Source organism: Capricornis sumatraensis, chromosome 5 (assembly GCF_032405125.1).
Source record: "Capricornis sumatraensis isolate serow.1 chromosome 5, serow.2, whole genome shotgun sequence".
In the NCBI taxonomy this organism is placed as follows: domain Eukaryota; kingdom Metazoa; phylum Chordata; class Mammalia; order Artiodactyla; family Bovidae; genus Capricornis; species Capricornis sumatraensis.
In genome coordinates this window covers 117,295,672-117,315,985 of record NC_091073.1, presented here as the reverse complement: position 1 = coordinate 117,315,985, position 20,314 = coordinate 117,295,672, and the positions used below count along the sequence as shown (strand labels likewise).

Sequence of the window (20,314 nt, the reverse complement as noted above, 5' to 3'; positions counted from 1 at the left end):
GACATCCTTGAATGTGAAGTCAAATGGGCCTTAGAAAGCATCACTATGAACAAAGCTAGTGGAAGTGATGGAATTCCAATGGAGCTATTTCAAATCCTGAAAGATGATGCTGTGAAAGTGCTGCACTCAGTATGCCAGCAAATTTGGAAAACTCAGCAGTGGCCACAGGACTAGAAAAGGTCATTTGTCATTCCAATCCCAAAGAAAGGTAATGCCAAAGAATGCTCAAACTACTGCACAATTGCACTCATCTCACATGCTAGTAAAGTAATGCTCAAAATTCTCCAAGCCAGGCTTCAGCAATATGTGAACCATGAACTTCCAGATGTTCAAGCTGGTTTTAGAAAAGGCAGAGGAACCAGAGATCAATTGCCAACATCCGCTGGATCATTTAAAACACAAGAGAGTTCCAGAAACACTTCTATTTCTGCTTTATTGACTATGCCAAAGCCTTTGACTGTGAGGATCACAATAAACTGTGGAAGATTCTGAAAGAGATGGGAATACCAGACCACCTGACCTGCCTCTTAAGAAATCTGTATGCAGGTGAGGAAGCAACAGTTAAAACTGGACATGGAACAATAGACTGGTTCCAAATAGTAAAAGGAGTATGTCACGGCTATATATTGTCACCCTGCTTATTAACTTCTATGCAGAGTCCATCATGAGAAACGCTGGGCTGGAAGAAGCACAAGCTGGAATCAAGATTTTTGGGAGAAATATCAATAATCTCAGATATGCAGATGACACCACCCTTATGGCAGAAAGTGAAGAGGAAACTAAAGAGCCTCTTGATGAAAGTGAAAAAGTTGGCTTAAAGCTCAACATTAAGAAAACAAAGATCATGGCATCCAGTCCCATCACTTCATGGGAAATAGATAGGGAAACAGTGGAAACAGTGTCAGACTTTATTTCTTTGGGCTCCAAAATCACTGCAGATGGTGACTGCAGCCATGAAATTAAAAGACGCTTACTCTTTGGAAGGAAAGTTATGACCAATCTAGACAGCATATTCAAAAGCAGAGACATTACTTTGCCAACAAAGGTCCATCTAGTCAAGGCTATGGTTTTTCCTGTGGTCATGTATGGATGTGAGAGTTGGACTGAGAAGAATGCTGAGCGTCGAAGAATTGATGCTTTTGAACTGTGGTGTTGGAGAAGACTCTTGAGAGTCCCTTGGACTGCAAGGAGATCCAATCAGTCCATTTTAAAGGAGATCAGCCCTGGGTGTTCTTTGGAAGGAAAAATGCTAAAGCTGAAACTCCAGTACTTTGGCCACCTCATGCGAAGAGTTGACTCATTGGAAAAGGCTCTGATGCTGGGAGGGATTGGGGGCAGGAGGAAAAGGGGACAACAGAGGATGAGATGGCTGGATGTCATCACCGACTCAATGGATGTGAGTTTGAGTGAACTCCGGGAGTTGGTGATGGACAGGGAGGCCTGGCGTGCTACAATTCATGGGGTCTCAAAGAGTCGGACATGACTGAGTGACTGAACTGAACTAAACTGATACACCAAGAACAAGGGAAATTTACCTTAGGAAGAAATATTGGCTGAATATCAATTGATATAATAATTAATTTAGTAAGCCATATCAATAGTATAAAAAAGGTTATTTCGATAGATTTAGGAAAGTTTTTGAGAAAAATGAATGCCATTTCATAGTATATTAAAAACACTCAACAAAGTAGAAAGAGAAAGAAATTTCCAACCTGGTTAAAAGTCATCTGTGAAAACTCTAACTAGTACCATACTTAATGATGCTGCTGCTGCTGCTAAGTCACTTCAGTCGTGTCTGACTCTGTGTGACCCCATAGACGGCAGCCCACCAGGCTCCCCCGTTCCTGGGATTCTCCAGGCAAGAATACTGAGTGGGTTGCCATTTCCTTCTCAATGCATGAAAGTGAAAAGCGAAAGTGAAATCACTCAGTCGTGTCCGACCTCAGCGACCCCATGCACTGCAGCCTTCCAGGCTCCTCAGTCCATGGGATTTTCCAGGCAGGAGTACTGGAGTGGGTGCCATTGCCTTCTCCAACTTAATGATGAGAGACTGAAAATTTCCTGCTAAGATTAGGTATAAGACAAGGATATCTGCTCTCATCACTTCATTTCAACTTTTTACCAGAGGTTCTAACTAGAGCAATTAGGTAAGAAAATACAGTATTCAAAAACAAGGAAATGAGGGCCACAAGGATGGTTCAACCTCCACAATGTGATTCACTACACTAGCACAGTGAAGAATAAAAACCATGTGATCATCTCAATAGACACCAGAAAAATATTTGACAAAATTCAATGTCCTTTCATGATACAAACTCTGAACAAACTAGATACAAAGGGAACATATCTCTCATAGCAAAGGCCATATACAACAAGCCTATAGCTGTCATACTCAACAGTGAAAAGCTTTTCCTCTAAACTCAGGAAAATTACAAGGATGCTCACTCTTGCCACTTTTATTCAACATAGTACTGGGAGTCCTAGGCAGAGCAATTAAGTAAGAGACAGAAATAAAGAACATCTAAGTCAGAAGGAAATAAAACTGTCTCTATTTTCAAGTGACATGGTCTTATATACAGGAAATTTTAAGACCCCACCGAAAATGTGATAAGTTATAAGCACATTAAGTAAAATTGCAGATAAAAATCATATACAAAAATCAGTTGCATTTCTGTACACTGATAATGATTTATCAGAAAGAGGAAACAATCTCATTTACATAGCATCAGAAGGAATAACTCACCTGGGAATAAATTTAACCAGAGAGGAGAAAGACTTGTACACTGAAAACAAGACATTGATAAAAGAAATTAAAAGCCACAAATAAATGAAAATGTATTCTATGCTCATGAATTGAAAGAATTAATATTGCAAAAATGTCCATACTACCCAAAGAGATCTGTAGATTCAATGCAATCCCTATCAGAATTCCAAGGGTGCTTTTCACAGAAATAGAAAAAACAATGCTAAAATTTGTAGGAAACACAAAAGATCTCAAATAGGCAAAGAAGTTTTAAGAAAGAAGCACAAAACTAGAGGCATCACACTTTCTGATTTCAAATCGTATTACAAAGCTACACTAAGCAAAATCGTATAGTATTGGCACAAAAACAGACACATGGAACAGAACACAGACCTCAGAAATAAACCCATGTATATATGGTAAATCAGTTTACTACAAATGAGCCAAGAGTATACAGTGGGGGAAATAAGTACCTTTTCAATAAATGGTTTGGAAAAACTAGACAACCACATGCAAAAGAATGAAATTGGATGCCTATGCTGCTGCTGCTGCTAAGTCATTTCAGTTGTGTCCAACTCTGTGTGACCCCATAGACAGCAGTCCACTAGGCTCCCCTTCCCTGGGATTCTCTAGGCAAGAACACTGGAGTGGGTTGCCATATCATACACCAAAAACAAAAATCAATTCAAAACAGAGTGAGATTTAAACATATGACTTAAAACCACAAAACTTCTAGAAGAAAACATAGTGGGGAAGGTCCTTGACATCAGGTTGGCAATGATCTTTTGGATTTGACCCCAAAAGCACAAGTGACAAAAGCAAAAATCTTAGACCTGGTGCAGTCAAATAAATAAGTACTGGGGAAAAAAAATCTTTTTAAAAAAAGCAAAAATCAATAAGTGAGATTATATCAGTGTAAAAAAATTCTGCACAACAAAAGAAACAATCAACAAAATGTGAAGGCAACTTATGGAATGGGAGAAAATGTGAAATCAAATATCTGATAAGGGGTAAAAATTAAAAAGTATACCAGGAATTCATACAACTCTCTAGCAAAAGAAATAAGCAATTCAGTTTAAAAATGAGCAGACAAACTTACTAGACATTTTCCCAAAGAAGACATGCACATGGCCAACGGATAATTGAAAAAATTCTCAACACTGCTAATCATGCAGGAAATGCAAATCAAAACCACAATGAGATATCATTTCATACCTGTTAGAATGGCCATCATCAACAAGACAATCAATAATAAGGTAAACCTATGGCTGATTCATGTTGATGTTAGGCAGAAACCAACACAATACTACAAAGCAAGTCAGTCAGTTCAGTTCAGTTGCTCAGTCATGTCTGACTCTTTGCGACCCTGTGGACTGCAGCACACCAGGCCTTCCTGTCCATCACCAATTCCTGGAGTTTACTCACGTCTATTGAGTCGGTGATGCCATCCAACCATCTTATCCTCTGTTGTCCCCTTCTCCTCCCACCTTGAATTTTTCCCAGCATCAGGGTCTTTTCAAATGAGTCAGTTCTTTGTATCAGGTGGCCAAAGTATTGGAGTTTTAGCTTCAGCATCAGTCTTTCCAATGAATATTCAGGACTGATTTCCTTAGAATGGACTGGTTGGATCTCCTTACAGTCCAAGGGACTCTAAAGAGTCTTCTCCAACACCACACTTAAAAAGCATAAATTCTTCAGCACTCAGCTTTCTGTATGGTCCAACTCTCCCATCCATACATGACTACTGGAAAAACCATAGCTTTGACTAGATGGACCTTTGCTGGCAAAGTAATGTCTCTGCTTTTTAATATCCAGTCTAGGTCGGTCATAACTTTTCTTCCAAGGAGCAAGTGTCTTTTAATTTCATGGCTGAAGTCACCATCTGCAGTGTTTTTGGAGCCCCCAAAAATAAAGTCTGACACTGTTTCCACTGTTTCCCTACCCATTTGCCATGAAGTGATGGGACCAGATGCCATGATCTTAGTTTTCTGAACGTTGAGTTTTAAGTCAGCTTTTTACTCTCCTCTTTCACTTTCATCAAGAGGCTCTTTTGTTCTTTGCTTTCTGCCATAAGGATGGTGTCATCTGCATATCTGAAGGGATTGATATTTCTCCTGGCAATCTTGATTCCAGCTTGTGCTTCATCCAGCCCAGCATTTCTCATGATGTACTCTGCACATAAGTTAAATAAGCAGCATGAAAATATACAGCAATTATCTTTCAATTAAAAATAAATTTTAAAAAAAGACAAGCAATATCAAGTGTTGGTGAGGATATGGAGAAAAGGGAACCTGTGTGCACAGTTGGTAAGAAAGCAAATTAGTGCAGTCACTATGGAAAACAGTACGGAAGTTCCTCAGGAAATTAAAAATATAACTACTATATGTTGAATAATCCTACTTCTGGATTCTATCCAAAGGACAAGAAAACAGAATCTTGATGTCGTATTTGCACTCCCATCTTCATTGCAGTATTATTCACATAGCCAAGATATGTAAACAACCTACGGTTCAGTCTATGGATGAATGGATAAAGGTGATGTAGACTGTGTGCATATATATATGTGTGTGCTCATTAGGGTCTGACTATTTGTGACCCCATGAACTGCAGCCTGCCAGGATCTTCTGTCCATGGAATTTCCTAGACAGAAATACTGGAGTGGGTTCTCATTTCCTTCTCAAAGGGATCTTTCTGACCCAGGGATCAAACCCACGTCTCTTGCAGTTCCTGCATTGCAGGCAGATTCTTTACCACTGAGCCATCAGGGAAGCCATGTATATATATATACATACATACATACATACACACAGTAGAATATTATTCAGCCACGAGAAAGACATCTTGCTGTTTACAACAACGTGGATGGAACTTGAGGGTATTTCAGTTCATTTTGGTGAAGTAACACAGTTATGTCTGATTCTTTGCGATCTCATGGACTGTAGCATGCCGGGCTTCCCTGCCCATCACCAACTCCTGGAGCTTGCTCAAACTCATGTCCATTGAGTCAGTGATGCCATCCAAACATCTCATCCTATGTCATCCCCTTCTCCTGCCTTCAGTCTTTCCCAGCATCAGGGTCTTTTCCAATGAGTTAGTTCTTCACAACAGGTGGCCAAAGTATTGGAGCTTCAGCTTCAGCATAAGTCTTTCCAATGAATATTCAGGACTGATTTCTTTTAGGACAGACTGGTTGGATCTCCTTGCAGTCTAAGGGACTCTCAAGAGTCTTCTCCAACACCACAGTTCAAAAGCATCAGTTCTGCAGTGCTCAGCTTTCTCTATGGTTCAACTCTCCCATCTATACATGACTACTGAAGAAACCATAGCTTTGATCAGATGGACTTTTGTTGGCAGAGTAATGTCTCTGTTTTTTAATATACTGTCTAGGTTGGTCAGAGCTTTTCTTCCAAGGAGCAAGCTTCTTTTAATTTCATGGCTGTGGTCACTATCTGCAGTGATTCTGGGGCTCAAGACAATGAAATCTGCCACTGTCTCCATTGCTTCTCCATGTATTTGCCATGAAGTGATGGGACCAGGTGCTGTGATCTTCATTTTTTGAATGTTGAGTTTTAAACGAGATTTTTCACTTTCTTCTTTCACCCTCACCAAGGGGTTCTTTAGTTCTCCTTCACTTTCTGCCATAAGGGTGGTGTCATTTGCATATTTGAGGTTATTGATATTTCTCCCAGCAAACTTGATTCCAGCTTATGATTCATCCAGCCCAGCACTCCGCATGATGTACTGTGCATGTAAGTCAAATAAGCAGGGTGACAATATACAGCCTTGATGTACTCCTTTCCCAATTTGAAACCAGTCCTTTGTTCCACATCCATTTCTTTTTTTTAAATTTTTATTCTTACTTTATTTTACTTTACAATACTGTATTGGTTTTGCCATACATTGACATGAATCTGCCACGGGTGTAAATGAGTTCCCAATCCTGAACCCCCCTCCCACCTCCCACCTGATATCATCTCTCTGGATCATCCCCGTGCACCAGCCCCAAGCATCCTGTATCTTGTATCGAACATAGACTGGTGATTCATTTCTTACATGATAGTATATATGTTTCAATGCCATTCTCCCAAATCATCCCACTCTCTCCCTCTCCCTCAGAATCCAAAAGTCCGTTCTACACATCTGTGTCTCTTCTGCTGTCTCACATACAGGGTTATCCTTACCATCTTTCTAAATTCCATATATATGTGTTAGTATACTGTATTGGTGTTTTTCTTTCTGGCTTACTTCACTCTGTATAATCAGCTCAAGTTTCATTCATTTCATTAGAACTGATTCAAATGTATTCTTTTTAATGGCTGAATAATACTCCATTGTGTATATGTACCACAGCTTTCTTATACACTCGTCTGCTGATGGACATCTAGGTTGCTTCCATGTCCTGGCTATTATAAACAGTGCTGCGATGAACATTGTGGTACATGTGTGTCTTTCATTCTGGTTTCCTCAGTGTGTATGCCCAGCAGTGGGACTACTAGAGTTTTGCCAAGAAAATGCACTGGTCATAAGGCAGTTCTATTTGCAATTTTTTAAGGAATCTCCACACCGTTCTCCATAGTAAGAAAGTAGAAAAAGAAATTAAGGAAACAATTCCATTCACCATTGCAATGAAAAGAATAAAATACTTAGGAATATATCTACCTAAAGAAACTAAAGACCTATATATGGAAAACTATAAAACACTGATGAAAGAAATCAAAGAGGACACTAATAAATGGAGAAATATACCATGTTCATGGATTGGAAGAATCAACATAGTGAAAATGAGCATACCACCCAAAGCAATCTACAGATTCAATGCAATCCCTATCAAGCTACCAGTGGTATTTTTCACAGAATTAAAACAAATAATTTCAGGATTTGTATGGAAATACAAAAAACATTGAATAGCCAAAAGCAATCTTGAGAAAGAAGAATGGAACTGGAGGAATCAATTTGCCTGACTTCAGGCTCTACTACAAAGCCACAGTGATTAAGACAGTATGGTACTGGCACAAAGACAGAAATATAGACCAATGGAACAAAATAGAAAGCCCAGAGATAAATCCACACACCTATGGACACCTTATCTTCAACAAAGGAGGCAAGAATATACAATGGAGTAAAGACAATCTCTTTAACAAGTGGTGCTTGGAAAACTGGAAACCACTTGTAAAAGAATGAAACTAGATCACTTTCTCAAAAATGACAGAATGATCTCTGTTCGTCTCCAAGGCAAACCATTCAATATCACAGTTATCCAAGTCTATGCCCCAACCAGTAAGACTGAAGAAACTGAAGTTGAACGGTTTTATGAAGACCTACAAGACCTTGTAGAACTAATACCCAAAAAATATGTCCTTTTCATTATAGGGGACTGGAATGCAAAAGTAGGAAGTCAAGAAACACCTGGAGTAACAGGCAAATTTGGCCTTGGAATGTGGAATGAAGCAGGACAAAGACTACTAGAGTTTTGCCAAGAAAATGCACTGGTCATAGCAAACACCCTCTTCCAATAACACAAAAGAAGACTCTACACATGGACATCACCGATGGTCAACACTGAAGTCAGATTGATTATTATCTTTGCAGCCAAAGATGGAGAAGCTCTATACAGTCAACAATAACAAAACCAGGAGCTGACTGTGGCTCAGATCATGAACTCCTTATTGCCAAATTCAGACTTAAACTGAAGAGAGTAGGAAAAACCACTAGACTATTCAGGTATGACCTAAATCAAATCCCTTATGATTATACACTGGAAGTGAGAAATAGATTTAAGTGCCTAGGTCTGATAGATAGAGTGCCTGATGTACTATGGAATGAGGTTCGTGACATTGTACAGGAGACAGGGAACAAGACCATCCCTATGGAAAAGAAATGCAAAAAAGCAAAATAGCTGTCTGGGGAGGCCTTACAAATAGCTGTGAAAAGAAGAGAGGCAAAAAGCAAAGGAGAAAAGGAAAGATATAAGCATCTGAATGCAGAGTTCCAAAGAAAAGCAAGAAGAGATAAGAAAGCCTTCCTCAGTAATCAATGCAAAGAAATCAAGGAAAACAACAGAATGGGAAAGACTAGAGATCTCTTCAAGAAAATTAGAGATACCAAGGGAACATTTCATGCAAATATGGGCTCGATAAAGGACAGAAATGGTATGGACCTAACAGCAGCAGAAGATATTAAGAAGAGGTGGCAAGAATACACAGAAGAACTGTACAAAAAAGATCTTTATGACCCAGATAATCACAATGGTGTGATCACTCACCTAGAGCCAGACATCCTGGAATGTGAAGTCAAGTGGGCCTTAGAAAGCATCACTACGAACAAAGCTAGTGGAGGTGATGGAATTCCAGTGGAGCTGTTTCAAATCTTGAAAGATGATGCTGTGAAAGGGCTGCACTCAATATGCCAGCAAATTTGGAAAACTCAGCAGTGGCCACAGGACTAGAAAAGGTCAGTTTTCATTCCAATTCCAAAGAAAGGCAATGGCAAAGAAGGCTCAAACTACCACACAATTGCATTCATCTCACACACTAATGAAGTAATGCTCAAAATTCTCCAAGCCAGGCTTTCAGGAATACGTGAACCATGAACTCCCTGATGTTCAAGCTGGTTTTAGAAAAGGCAGAGGAACCAGAGATCAAATTGCCAACATCTGCTGGATCATGGAAAAAGCAAGAGAGTTCCAGAAACACATCTATTTGTGCTTTATTGACTATGCCAAAGCCTTTGACTGTGTGGATCACAATAAACTGTGGAAGATTCTGAAAGAGATGGGTATACCAGACCACCTGACCTACCTCTTGAGAAATCTGTATGCAGGTCAGGAAGAAACAGTTAGAACTGGACATGGAACAAATAGGAAAAGGAGTACGTCAAGGCTGTATATTGTCACCCTGCTCATTTAACTATATGCAGATTACATCATGAGAAACGCTGGACTGGAAGAAGCACAAGCTGGAATCAAGATTGCCAGGAGAAATATCAATGACCTCAGATATGCAGATGACACCACCCTTATGGCAGAAAGTGAAGAGGAACTAAAAAGCCTCTTGATGAAAGTGAAAGAGGAGAGTGAAAAAGTTGGCTTAAAGCTAAACATTCAGAAAACGAAGATCATGGCATCTGGTCCCATCACTTCATGGGAAATAGATGGGGAAACAGTAGAAACAGTGTCAGATTTTATTTTTCTAGGCTCCAAAATCACTGCACATGGTGACTGCAGCCATGAAATTAAAAGATGCTTACTCCTTGGAAGAAAAGTTATGACCAACCTAGATAGCATATTCAAAATCAGAGACATTATTTTGCCAACAAAGGTCTGTCTAATCAAGGCTACGGTTTTTCCTGTGGTCATGTATGGATGTGAGAGTTGGACTGTGAAGAAGGCTGAACACTGAAGAATTGATGCGTTTGAACAGTGGCATTGGAGAAGACTCTTGAGAGTCCCTTGGACTGCAAGGCGATCCAACCAGTCCATTCTGAAGGAGATCAGCCCTGGGATTTCTTTGGAAGGAATGATGCTAAAGCTGAAGCTCCAGTACTTTGGCCACCTCATGCGAAGAGTTGACTCATTGGAAAAGACTCTGATGATGGGAGGGATTGGGGGCAGGAGGAGAAGGGGACGACAGAGGATGAGATGGCTGGATGGCATCACGGACTCGATGGACGTGAGTCTGAGTGAACTCCGGGAGTTGGTGATGGACAGGAAGGCCTGGCGTGCTGCCATTCATGGGGTTGCAAAGAGTCAGACACGATTGAGTGCCTGAACTGAACTGAGATCACTTTCTAACATCACACACAAAAATGAACTCAAAATGGATTAAAGATCTAAATGGAAGACCAGAAACTATAAAACTCCTGGAGGAGAACATAGGCAAAACACTCTCCAATGTAAATCACAGCAGGATCCTTTATGATCCACCTCCCAGAATACTGGAAATAAAAGCAAAAATAAACAAACGAGCTCTAATTAAAATTAAAAGGTTCTGCACAGCAAGGGAAACTCTAAGCAAGGTGAAAAGACAGCCTTCTGAATGGGAGAAAATAATAGCAAATGAAGCAACTGACAAAGAATTAATCTCAAAAATATACAAGCAACTCCTGCAGCTCAATTCCAGAAAAATAAACGACCCAATCAAAAAATGGGCCAAAGAACTAAATAGATATTTCTCCGAAGAAAACATATGAATGGCTAACAAACACATGAAAAGATGCTCAACATCACTCATTATCAGAGAAATGCAAATCAAGACCACAAAGAGGTACCATTCACACCAGTCAGAATGGCTGCTATCCAAAAGTCTACAAGCAATAAATGCTGGACAGGGTGTGGAGAAAAGGGAACCCTTTTACACTGTCTGTGGTAATGCAAACTAATCCACATCCATTTCTAACTGTTGCTCCTTGATTTCTCAGGAGGCCTGTAAGGTGGTCTGGTATTCCCATCTCTTTCAGAATTTTCTAGTTTGTTGTGATCCACACAAAGGCTTTAGTGTAGTCAATGAAGCAGAAGGAGATGTTTTTCTGGAATTCTATTGTTTTTCCTATGACCCAAGGGATGCTGGCAATGTGATCTCTGGTTCCTCTGCCTTTCTAAAATCCAGCTTCAACATGTGGAAGTTCATGCTTCATGTACTGTTGAAGCCTTGCTTGGAGAATTTTCAGCATCACTTTGCTAGCATGTGGGATGAGTGCAATTGTGTGTACTTGAGGGCATTTACTAAGTGAAATAAGTCAGACAGAGAACAACAAATAGTATATGGTATCACTTTTTAATGTAGAATCTTAAAAAGTCAAATTCCTTGAAATGGAGAGTAGAATGCTGGTTACTAGGGACTGGGGGTGGGAGAAATTTGAAGATGTTGGTCAAAAAGTACAAACCTCCAGGGAGATGAGTATGTACACATACAGTGATTATAGTGCAATTTGGTATTACCTACTTGAAAGTTGCCAAGATAGTAGATCTCAGCACCAAAAAGAAATGGTAATTATGTGAAGTGATGTAGATGTTAGCTAATGTTGTGATGAGAATCATTTTGCAATATGTAAGTATAATCAAATCAATATATCATGCATTTTATATGTTTATGATGTTACATTCAATTATATCTCAATAAACCTAGAGGGTAATGTTCCTGGCAGGTAGAACCACTTTTGTGGCATTGTCCATGCTGATGTTCACTCAAAAATTCCTGTCCTGGGAAAGGAGACACTCAAGAGGCAATTTTATTTAAAAATGCCTAAAAAGCAAGAGACAAGTGGAGATAAGATTATTGGTCAAAAGTTGGAAATAAAAAGAGATCTCAGAAACCTAAAATGCTCTTCCTCACTGATGCTATAACCCTTGTTGGGGACAAGATGCTGGTGTCACAGAAAACTTTGGAAAACATTACCATAGCCCAGAGCTAAGGGATAGGATGTGCTTAGTTCCTCAGTCGTGTCTGACTCTTTGTGACCCCATGAACTGCAGCCCTCCAGGTTCCTCTGTTCGTGAGGGTTCTCCAGGTAAGAATACTGGAGTAGGTTGCCATGCCCTCCTCCAGAGGACCTCCCCATCCCAGGTTCTTGCATTGCAGGCAGATTCTTTACTAACTGAGCTAACCAGGGAAGCCCAAGAAAACTGGAGTGGTTAGCTTATCTCTTCTCCAGGGTATCTTTCTGGCCCAGGGTCTCCTGTATTGCAGGCAGTTTTTTTGCCAGATGAGCTACCAGGAAATCAGCATGGGATAGGATATGCAGTGACAATACTGCATACCCACCAGTTCACTGGTTAATGTTGCTGTCTCTTTAAGTCATCACCACTGGGCCCTCCCCTCCCTGAGCTTCTTGAGCTCTGAGAAGCACAGAGACTTCCTTGTTGGTGGGGAGGAAACCAGTCACTGCACCCACAGCCAAGGGCAGGCAGCAGATCAGGAGCTTCTTGGATCTAATGTTAGAGCCTGTCACCAATTCTGCAGGAAAGGTGAGTGGAAGGGAAAGGGAGTCAGTCCGGGAGTAGGACCTGTGGGTAACAGGAAGAGTCTGTGTGAAATTGACTAGCGAGCACGTGCATTCTAGTAAGTATGAGAAAGGGAAGCAAGACCTAGAGACAGTAACTTCGCATGTGTAGGTTAGTAAGGATGTTTTGAGTGTCAAATAGGGTAAGTTCAGAAGTGGTAAGCATCACTCTCCAGCTCTTGTTGCACATGCTCCTGTTGTTGTTTAGTCATTCAGTCATGTCTAACTCTTTGCAACCCCTGGACTGTAGCCCACCAGTCTCCTCTGTCCTCCACTGTCTCCCAGAGTTTGCTCAAAATTCACGTCCCTTGAATCAGTGATGCTAAGTGATGCACATACTCTTGAAAGTGAAGTCACACAGTGATGTCTGACTCTTTGCAACCCCATGGACTGTAGCCCACCAGGCTTCTCCATCCATGAAATTTTCCAGACAGGAGTACTGGAGTGGGTTGCCATTTCCTTCTCTAAGCACATACTCTTATGTGGCACATACTCTTAAATTCTCTCTCTTTCTCTGTATGTGTGCACGCTCAGTCACTCATGTCCGACTCTTTATGATCCCCTGGACTGTAGCACACCAGGCTCCTCTCTCCATGGAAATTACCAGGCAAGAATACGGGAGTGGGTTGCCATTTCCTGTTCCAGGGGATCTTCCTGACCCCGGAATCAACCCCACATCTCTTGTGTCTCTTGCATTGGCAGCAAGATTCTTTACCACTGAGCCACCTGGGAAGCCCCTCTCCTACCCTAGTCCCCTAGTAAATAAGAAAGGTGATTGCTAGAACTACTGCAGACACCAAAATGCATTTTCAAAGTCAACAAACACTCCCCAAAAGCATGTTCAGCAAAGGCAAAAGGTACTCCCGGGGACTTACAAGGAAAGCTAACCTCAGAACAAGTTACAAAGTGAGAATTCTGTAATTCTAAAACCTCCACTCTCCTTAGCACTACCCACAATAGTGCAGGAAACAACTAAGGTTATGAACTTGGTCCTCACCCCTTGCCCTACAGGGACTCTTGAATATCTTCTCCCCAAGTCAAGCTGGGCTTCGTGGGCTGCTGTACCATGTTAATTTCCTCATCGCAACTGTGTACTGAAGGGGTGGGACTAGGATAACTGATTCAAAAACAAGTCATGGGCTGAATGATTAAAAATAATTCGGCATGGAGGGGAACTTAATCTTTTTAAGTACAGATATAGGAATATAAATCTAAGAAATACACATTTTTATATATTGTGAATCACCACAATGGCATTTCTGCAGCCATAAAATAAAGATTGGAGCAATATGGCAGGTGTGGATAATATTAAGAAAAAAACACAGACTGTGAATAGTGTATGTGATAGCATTGCAGCTACATAAAAATGTGCATTGCACATGGACAATAAGATCAAAGGAACTATAGAAAATAAAAAGTATTGCAAAAGATAAAAATACATACATGTTTAACAATCTCCTAAATAATTCCAAAAGTTGCCAGGTTCAATGAGTACTGGACTAGCTAAATAAATCTCGACCCCTTGAAGTTGTAAAAGAAAGGATTGTACAAATTTTACTTTTTCCAATAACTGTATACCTTTGTAACCCCAGATTTTAGCTGTTAAGAACCTCAGAAGAACTTTCCAAATTCCATTCCAAACTTTGCAGGAAGTTCCAAAGGGCATACCCAAGAGTTCTGTGGATTCCCTGTAGCACACTTTCTCATTTCCTCCTGTGACAAGGACATCTTGCTTCAGGTAAAGTCTTCTTCTTGGTTGTGAATCTTGTAGCTCTTTCTTCATTTCAGCTCTGCTGTCAATTAAGGGAGCCTGTAGATTTCTAGACACAAATAACTAATCACATCATGGGATTTGCCCCTGGGGCAAATTTGACTGAAAGCTTTGGGGGGTGGGGGCTGCAGGAGAGATACTGCAGAAATGCAAACAGCTTTGGCTTGAGTTCTAGACAAAACTGCCCTCTGAGTTCTTTGAGACGGGTTATTGAGCCAGCCTCCCTCTTTGCTTTTCCTTCGTTGTTGGAGCCAATGGAAGAGAACACAGTTATCTGTAAGAACCAGGTGGGTGACATGGAGAGGTAGAGTCTGAAATGGACAGTAAAGCAGACAGGACTCAGGCAGAAATGTGGGGTGGGATGTAAGGTTCTAGGAGGGAGAGCACCAGGTGGGTTGGAAAAGGCGCTGAAATCTTCTGTGTCTGGAGTGGCTGGCTGGTGGGGTGGGGGGTGGGCGGGGATTCACTGGAATTGAGGCTCGAGAAGTAGGCTGAGGAGAGACTGTGCTCTCTTGTTCAGGTGCTCATGGGATCAGGGAAACTGGATCACAGAATGTTTAATTGTATTAAATGATATTTGAATGAGTATAATCACTTTACTTTGAGAAGCCTCAGATTCAAAGGCAAGAGCATAACAAGCTGGAGGGGAGCCTCCTAGTCTATCACACAGATCATATTCAGACTTATTTGTTTACTTATTTTTAATTGACATACAGTTGACTTAAAATACTATAGTACTTTCAAGTGTACAACATAGTGATTCAACATTTTTATAGATTATGCTTCATGTAAAGTTAATATAAAATATTAACTATATTTTTTGTACATTACATTTTTGTATCTTTTATTTCCTGGCCACACCCTGTGACTTCAGGGATTTAGTTCCCCAAACAGGAATCAAACCCTTGTCCTTGGCAGTGAAATCCCCAACCACTGGACTGCCAGAGAATTCCTTATCTTAATTTTATACCTAATAGTTTTTACCTCTTAATGATTTTCTCCAATCTTGCCTCCCCCTTCAGCCCTATCCTCAGTGGTAACCACTAATTCACTCTTTGCACTGGTGAGTCTGTTTCTCTTTTGTTATATTCAACTATTTGTTTTTTTCAGATTGTGAAAACATACAGCATTTTTCTTTCATATGACTTATTTCAATAAACGTAATATGACTTATTTTAATAAGGATGACCTATTTCAATAAATATAATACCCTCTACGTCCATCCATGTTGTTGCAAATGGAAAGATTTCATCCTTTTTTATGGCTGAGGATTATTCCATTATATATATATATATATAAAGATAATCAAAAATGAAAGTGTTAATCACTCAGTCATGTCCAACTCTTTAAGATCCCATGGACTGTAGCCCACCAGGCTTCTCTGTCCATGGAATTCTCCAGGCAAGGATATCGGTGTGGGTAGCCTTTCCCTTCTCCAGGGGGAATCTTCTCAACCCAGGGATCAAACCCAGCTCTCCTGCACTGCAGGCAAATTCTTTACTGTCTGAGCACAGGGAAGCCAATACACATGTATATATAAAACACCTTCTTTACCCAATCATCTATTGATGGACATTTAGGTTGCTTTCCTATCTTGGTTATTATCAATAATGCTGGTATGAATATTGGAGTGCATACACCTTTCTGAATTAGTGTTTTCATTTCCTTTGGATATATACCCAGGAGTAAAACTGCTAGATCATATGCAAGTTCTATTTTAAAATTTTCAAGGACCCACCGTACTGTTTTCTGCCATTACTGTAGCAACTGGCATTCCCACTCAGGGCACTAGGGCTCCTTTTCTCTACATCCTCGCCAACACGTGTTATTTCTTGTTTTCTGATGACAGCCATACTGACAGTGGTGCCCCATGCCTCTTGTACCCGAATATCTGTTTTTTTCCTCAAGTTGGGAAACTTTTCAATTATAATTCCACCAAACATATTTTTGACCCACTTCTCTCTTGTCTCTTCCTATAACTTGAATTTTGTACACTTGATGTTGTCCCAGAGGACCCATAAACTATCATCCATTTTTTAAATGTGTTTTTCTTTTTGCTGTTCTGGTTAGGTGATTTCCACTCTTCTGTCTTAGATGTTCTTCTCTGTCACCTCAGCTGGCCTGAATTCCTTCCAGCTTGTTTTTCATTTCAGTTATCATAATCATCAGCTCTGATTGATTTTAATATTTTCTAGTTCTTTCTGAAGTTTCCACTGTGTTCAGCTGTTGTTTCCTCAAGTTCAGCTAGCATTTTTACTACTGTTGCCTTGGACTCTTTGGCAAGCAAACTATCTGTCTCTGTTTTCTCATTCTTTCATTTAAAATACATGCCTCTGTTTTCTCATTTTCTTTAACTTTCTCAGTCTGCTGCTATGGAGTTAGGTGAATGGTCACCTACCCTGTCTTGAAGGCATGTCCTTCGTGGAAGTGTCCCTTTGCAGTGTGCATGTGCCTGGTGGCTTTGGTGGGAGAGCTGGACCGGAAGTGAGCGGTGACTGCGTCTTCTCCCAGGGTGTGCTGGCAGCCACCACAGTGGTGGGAGGCAGGGCTAGAGTCAGAGGGGCGACAGCCAGAGCCAGGTGCCAACCAGGGCTTCTCCTAGGCTTCATACCAGTTGCCACTCTATTGTGGGAGGAGTCAAAAGCCAAGTGGAAGGAGCAGGAGTCTTAAGGGAGCTTAATCTTCCCCCAGATTGATGACTGTCTTCACCTTGGCTGGGGGCATAGCCAGGGCCTGAGGGCTTGGGGCCTCACTTCTGAGCTGGTTTCATTTTTTCAGTACCAAGGGGTACACATCAAGGCAGGATGGGGAATCAAAGGGTTGGAGCCAGACCACAGAGCTTTCTCTTCTCCTTCCCTGGGGCTCACCTACCCACTGGCAGTGGTGGCCTCTGCCTTTGAGGGGAGCAGTAGTGGATGGAGTAGGATCCTGGGCTCTGGGAGGTGCTCTGGGGGCAGTCCTGGCAGGCTGGCCAGAGCACCAGGCAGTATTCAATCTACTGCCTCTGCACTGGGACTGGGGGCAAGCAAGCTGTACATGCTCTTCAAGACCAGGGTCTCAGTATCTTACAGCCCCTACAATAAGCCCTACAGATTTCCAGACCAGCTAAGGGGCTCATCTTGACACGGAGTAAATGTTATCATCTCCCCTCTGCTCTTTGCATTTGAGGGCCCTGAGAAGACAAAGTCAAGCTTACCAGGTGTTCTCACAGCATCATCCCAACCCCAGACTAGGATCCTCCAAATGTCTTTGCTGAGCATTTCCTCCTATCTCTTTCCAATGCCCCAGGGAAGGCAGGAACTATGACCTTCTCACTCTGAGGTCACCAGCATTTTAGACCTGGCCTGACACTCTGTAGGCAGTTACACCTATTTGATAAATGAGTGAATGAACAAATTGTGTCTGGGACTCTTTCAGGTAATCATGGGAGGACGGAAGGTGGCAAGAGATGAAGAAAATGCCTATGGTAAGAACACGTCTCACAATGTGTATTTGCCCCCAAGTGTGAACCCTGGATGGTAGGGGGATGGGCTAATTCAAGACTGAACAAGAGAAGCTGAGAGGTGACTCGATGCTGGGGTGAAGCAGCAAGAGCCCTGGGGCTGGCACTTCACCTGGATCTTTGTCCCTGCCCTGCTGTGAGATATCAACTTCTTTGACTAACCTGTATCTCTGTTTCCAAAATAAAATGAATAAACAGAAGTGGATGTAAAGGGCATCAAGTCGTGTATTAGAGGGAACATGGTTCACCAGGTAGAAGGTGTTAGGGAACAAGGATGGAGGGCTACACAAGTGTCTTATTAGGCAGCAGGTTTAAGAGACAAGAGAGGAGGAGGAGGGAGGCAGGAAGGGAAGGAAGAGAGTTGAGCTCATCTTATTTTCTGATGCCCTGTGAGGATAGCACTACAATATTGATTCCGTTTGTGCAGAAGAGGTTTAACACTTAAATTAAGCAGCTCCCAGGGTTACAAGGCTGGTAGAGGACAGTCTATGATTCAAACCCCCAGCTATGGGACTCCAGATGTCCCTCCGGGCTGGGCTGACTGCCCCACCCTTTTCCCCAGTGGGAGGGCATAAAGAAAAAGAAGGACCAGCTCTGCACAGCCTGGATGACAGATCATATCACATGAAGTATTGGCCTGTATTACAAAGGTGCATTCTCTAGAGAGAGGTTCAGCAGCTGCTGGAGCACAGGTGCACGTGTGATGCCAAAGATGAGAGAAATAGAGGGGTAGAGATCTCCTTGGAGTGCCCACATCTCACACAGGTCAGTCAGTAAAGTGAAAGTCGCCTAGTCATGTCTGACTCTGCAATCCCATGACTAGACAGTCCATGCAATTCTCCAGGCCAGAATTTTTGGAGTGGGCAGCCTTTCCCTTCTCCAGGGGATCTTCCCAACCCAGGGATGGAACCCAGGTCTCCCGCGCTGCAGGCAGATTCATTACCAGATGAGCCACAAGGGAAACCAGTAAAGGTTTGGTCCCAAACACAACCGTGGAAGCGCTCTGTTCTCCTTTGCTCGCAAGGCGTCCAGGAGACCTGGGGACCAGGACATGTTGCTCTCAGATCCCGAAGCTTACAGACCACCGGTGCCCACAGGTTTCCAGGAGTTCAGGTCCGCCCTGCAGGAGCGCAGGCTGCGCCTCCTCCTGGCCGGGAGGTCAGGGACCGGGAAGAGCGCCACGGGCAACAGCATCCTCCAGCGGAAGCACTTCCTCTCCAGGCTCGCGGCCACGGCGGTGACCAGGGCCTGCGCCACGGGGAGCTGCCGCTGGGCCTCGTGGGACGTGGAAGTCCTCGACACCCCCGACCTCTTCAGCCCCGAAGTCGCCCAGGCAGACCCTGGCTTCGAGGAGAGAGGCCGCTGCTACCTGCTGTCGGCCCCGGGGCCCCACGCCGTGCTCTTGGTGACCCAGCTGGGCCGCTTCACCTCCCAGGACCTGCGGGCCTGGCAAGGGGTGAAGGCGTTCTTTGGGGCGGGCATCGCGGCTCGCACCGTCGTGGTCTTCACCCACAGGGAGGACCTGGCGGGGGGCTCGCTGCAGCAGTACGTGCGCGACACTGACAACCGCGCGCTCCGGGAGCTGGTGGCCGAGTGCAGGGGCCGCTGCTGCGCCTTCGACAACCGAGCGGCCGACGGGGAGCGGGAGGCGCAGGTCGGGGAGCTGATGGGCCTCGTGGTGGAGCTGGTGAGGGACCAGGGCGGCGTCCCCTACACCAACGACGTGTATCGCCTGGCGCAGACCCTGGGCGGGCTGAGCCGCGAGGAGAGGCTGCGCAGGGTGGTGGAGCAATTAGCTGCCCCCGCGCAGACGTGGCCGGACCGCTGGCCTGTGGCCGGGCTGTGGCGGTGGACCAAGGCGGGGCCAGGGACTAGGTATAAGCTGGGACTGGCCGCCCTGCTGGGCGCCCTGGTCCTGCTGTACCTGCTCTGCAGGCGCCGGCCCGAGGCGGTGACGGTGTGAACTCAGTCTTGCAGGTCACCTGGCAAGAAAGGACCTGGACACTTGGATCTGAAGGGGGATTTCAAAGGAATCAGTTTTCAGAAATTTCATGTTTATTCCATCACATAGTTTTAAACAATAAAGTTGTACCACTTCAAAACATCCTTAAAATGTGTTTAGCTGTCTTGATGTATTGTTCATCTGTGAGAAATGGTAAAATGACCGGCAGTTTTCAGTAGAAAATGGATTCCTAGCAAAGGGAAAACCCACTCTTTTTATTTTGACCTTGCGTGTGTCGGTTTGCTGGTTTGTTTGTTTAGACACTGCCTTCCTCTCTTTGGACCTCTATTTTAAACAGAG

General features: G+C 42.9%; 1 protein-coding gene across 1 annotated transcript; it reads left to right on the top strand.

The window, feature by feature from the left end:
* Positions 1–12,622: 12,622 nt before the first annotated feature.
* On the top strand, positions 12,623–19,975 carry LOC138079773 (GTPase IMAP family member 1-like). The gene is made up of 4 exons (XM_068972454.1): positions 12,623–12,704; positions 14,389–14,477; positions 17,928–17,976; positions 19,110–19,975. Exons 3-4 carry the CDS (start codon positions 17,934–17,936, stop codon positions 19,973–19,975), a joined length of 909 nt encoding a protein of 302 aa, XP_068828555.1. The 5' UTR covers positions 12,623–12,704; positions 14,389–14,477; positions 17,928–17,933.
* The last annotated feature ends 339 nt before the right edge of the window (positions 19,976–20,314 follow it).

Coding starts and splice junctions, on each gene's coding strand:
- LOC138079773 (XM_068972454.1), top strand. CDS start 17,934: ATGGGAGGACGGAAGGTGGCAAGAGATGAAGAAAATGCCTATG. Junction 17,977..19,109: donor AGATGAAGAAAATGCCTATG/GTAAGAACACGT, acceptor CGGTGCCCACAG/GTTTCCAGGAGTTCAGGTCC.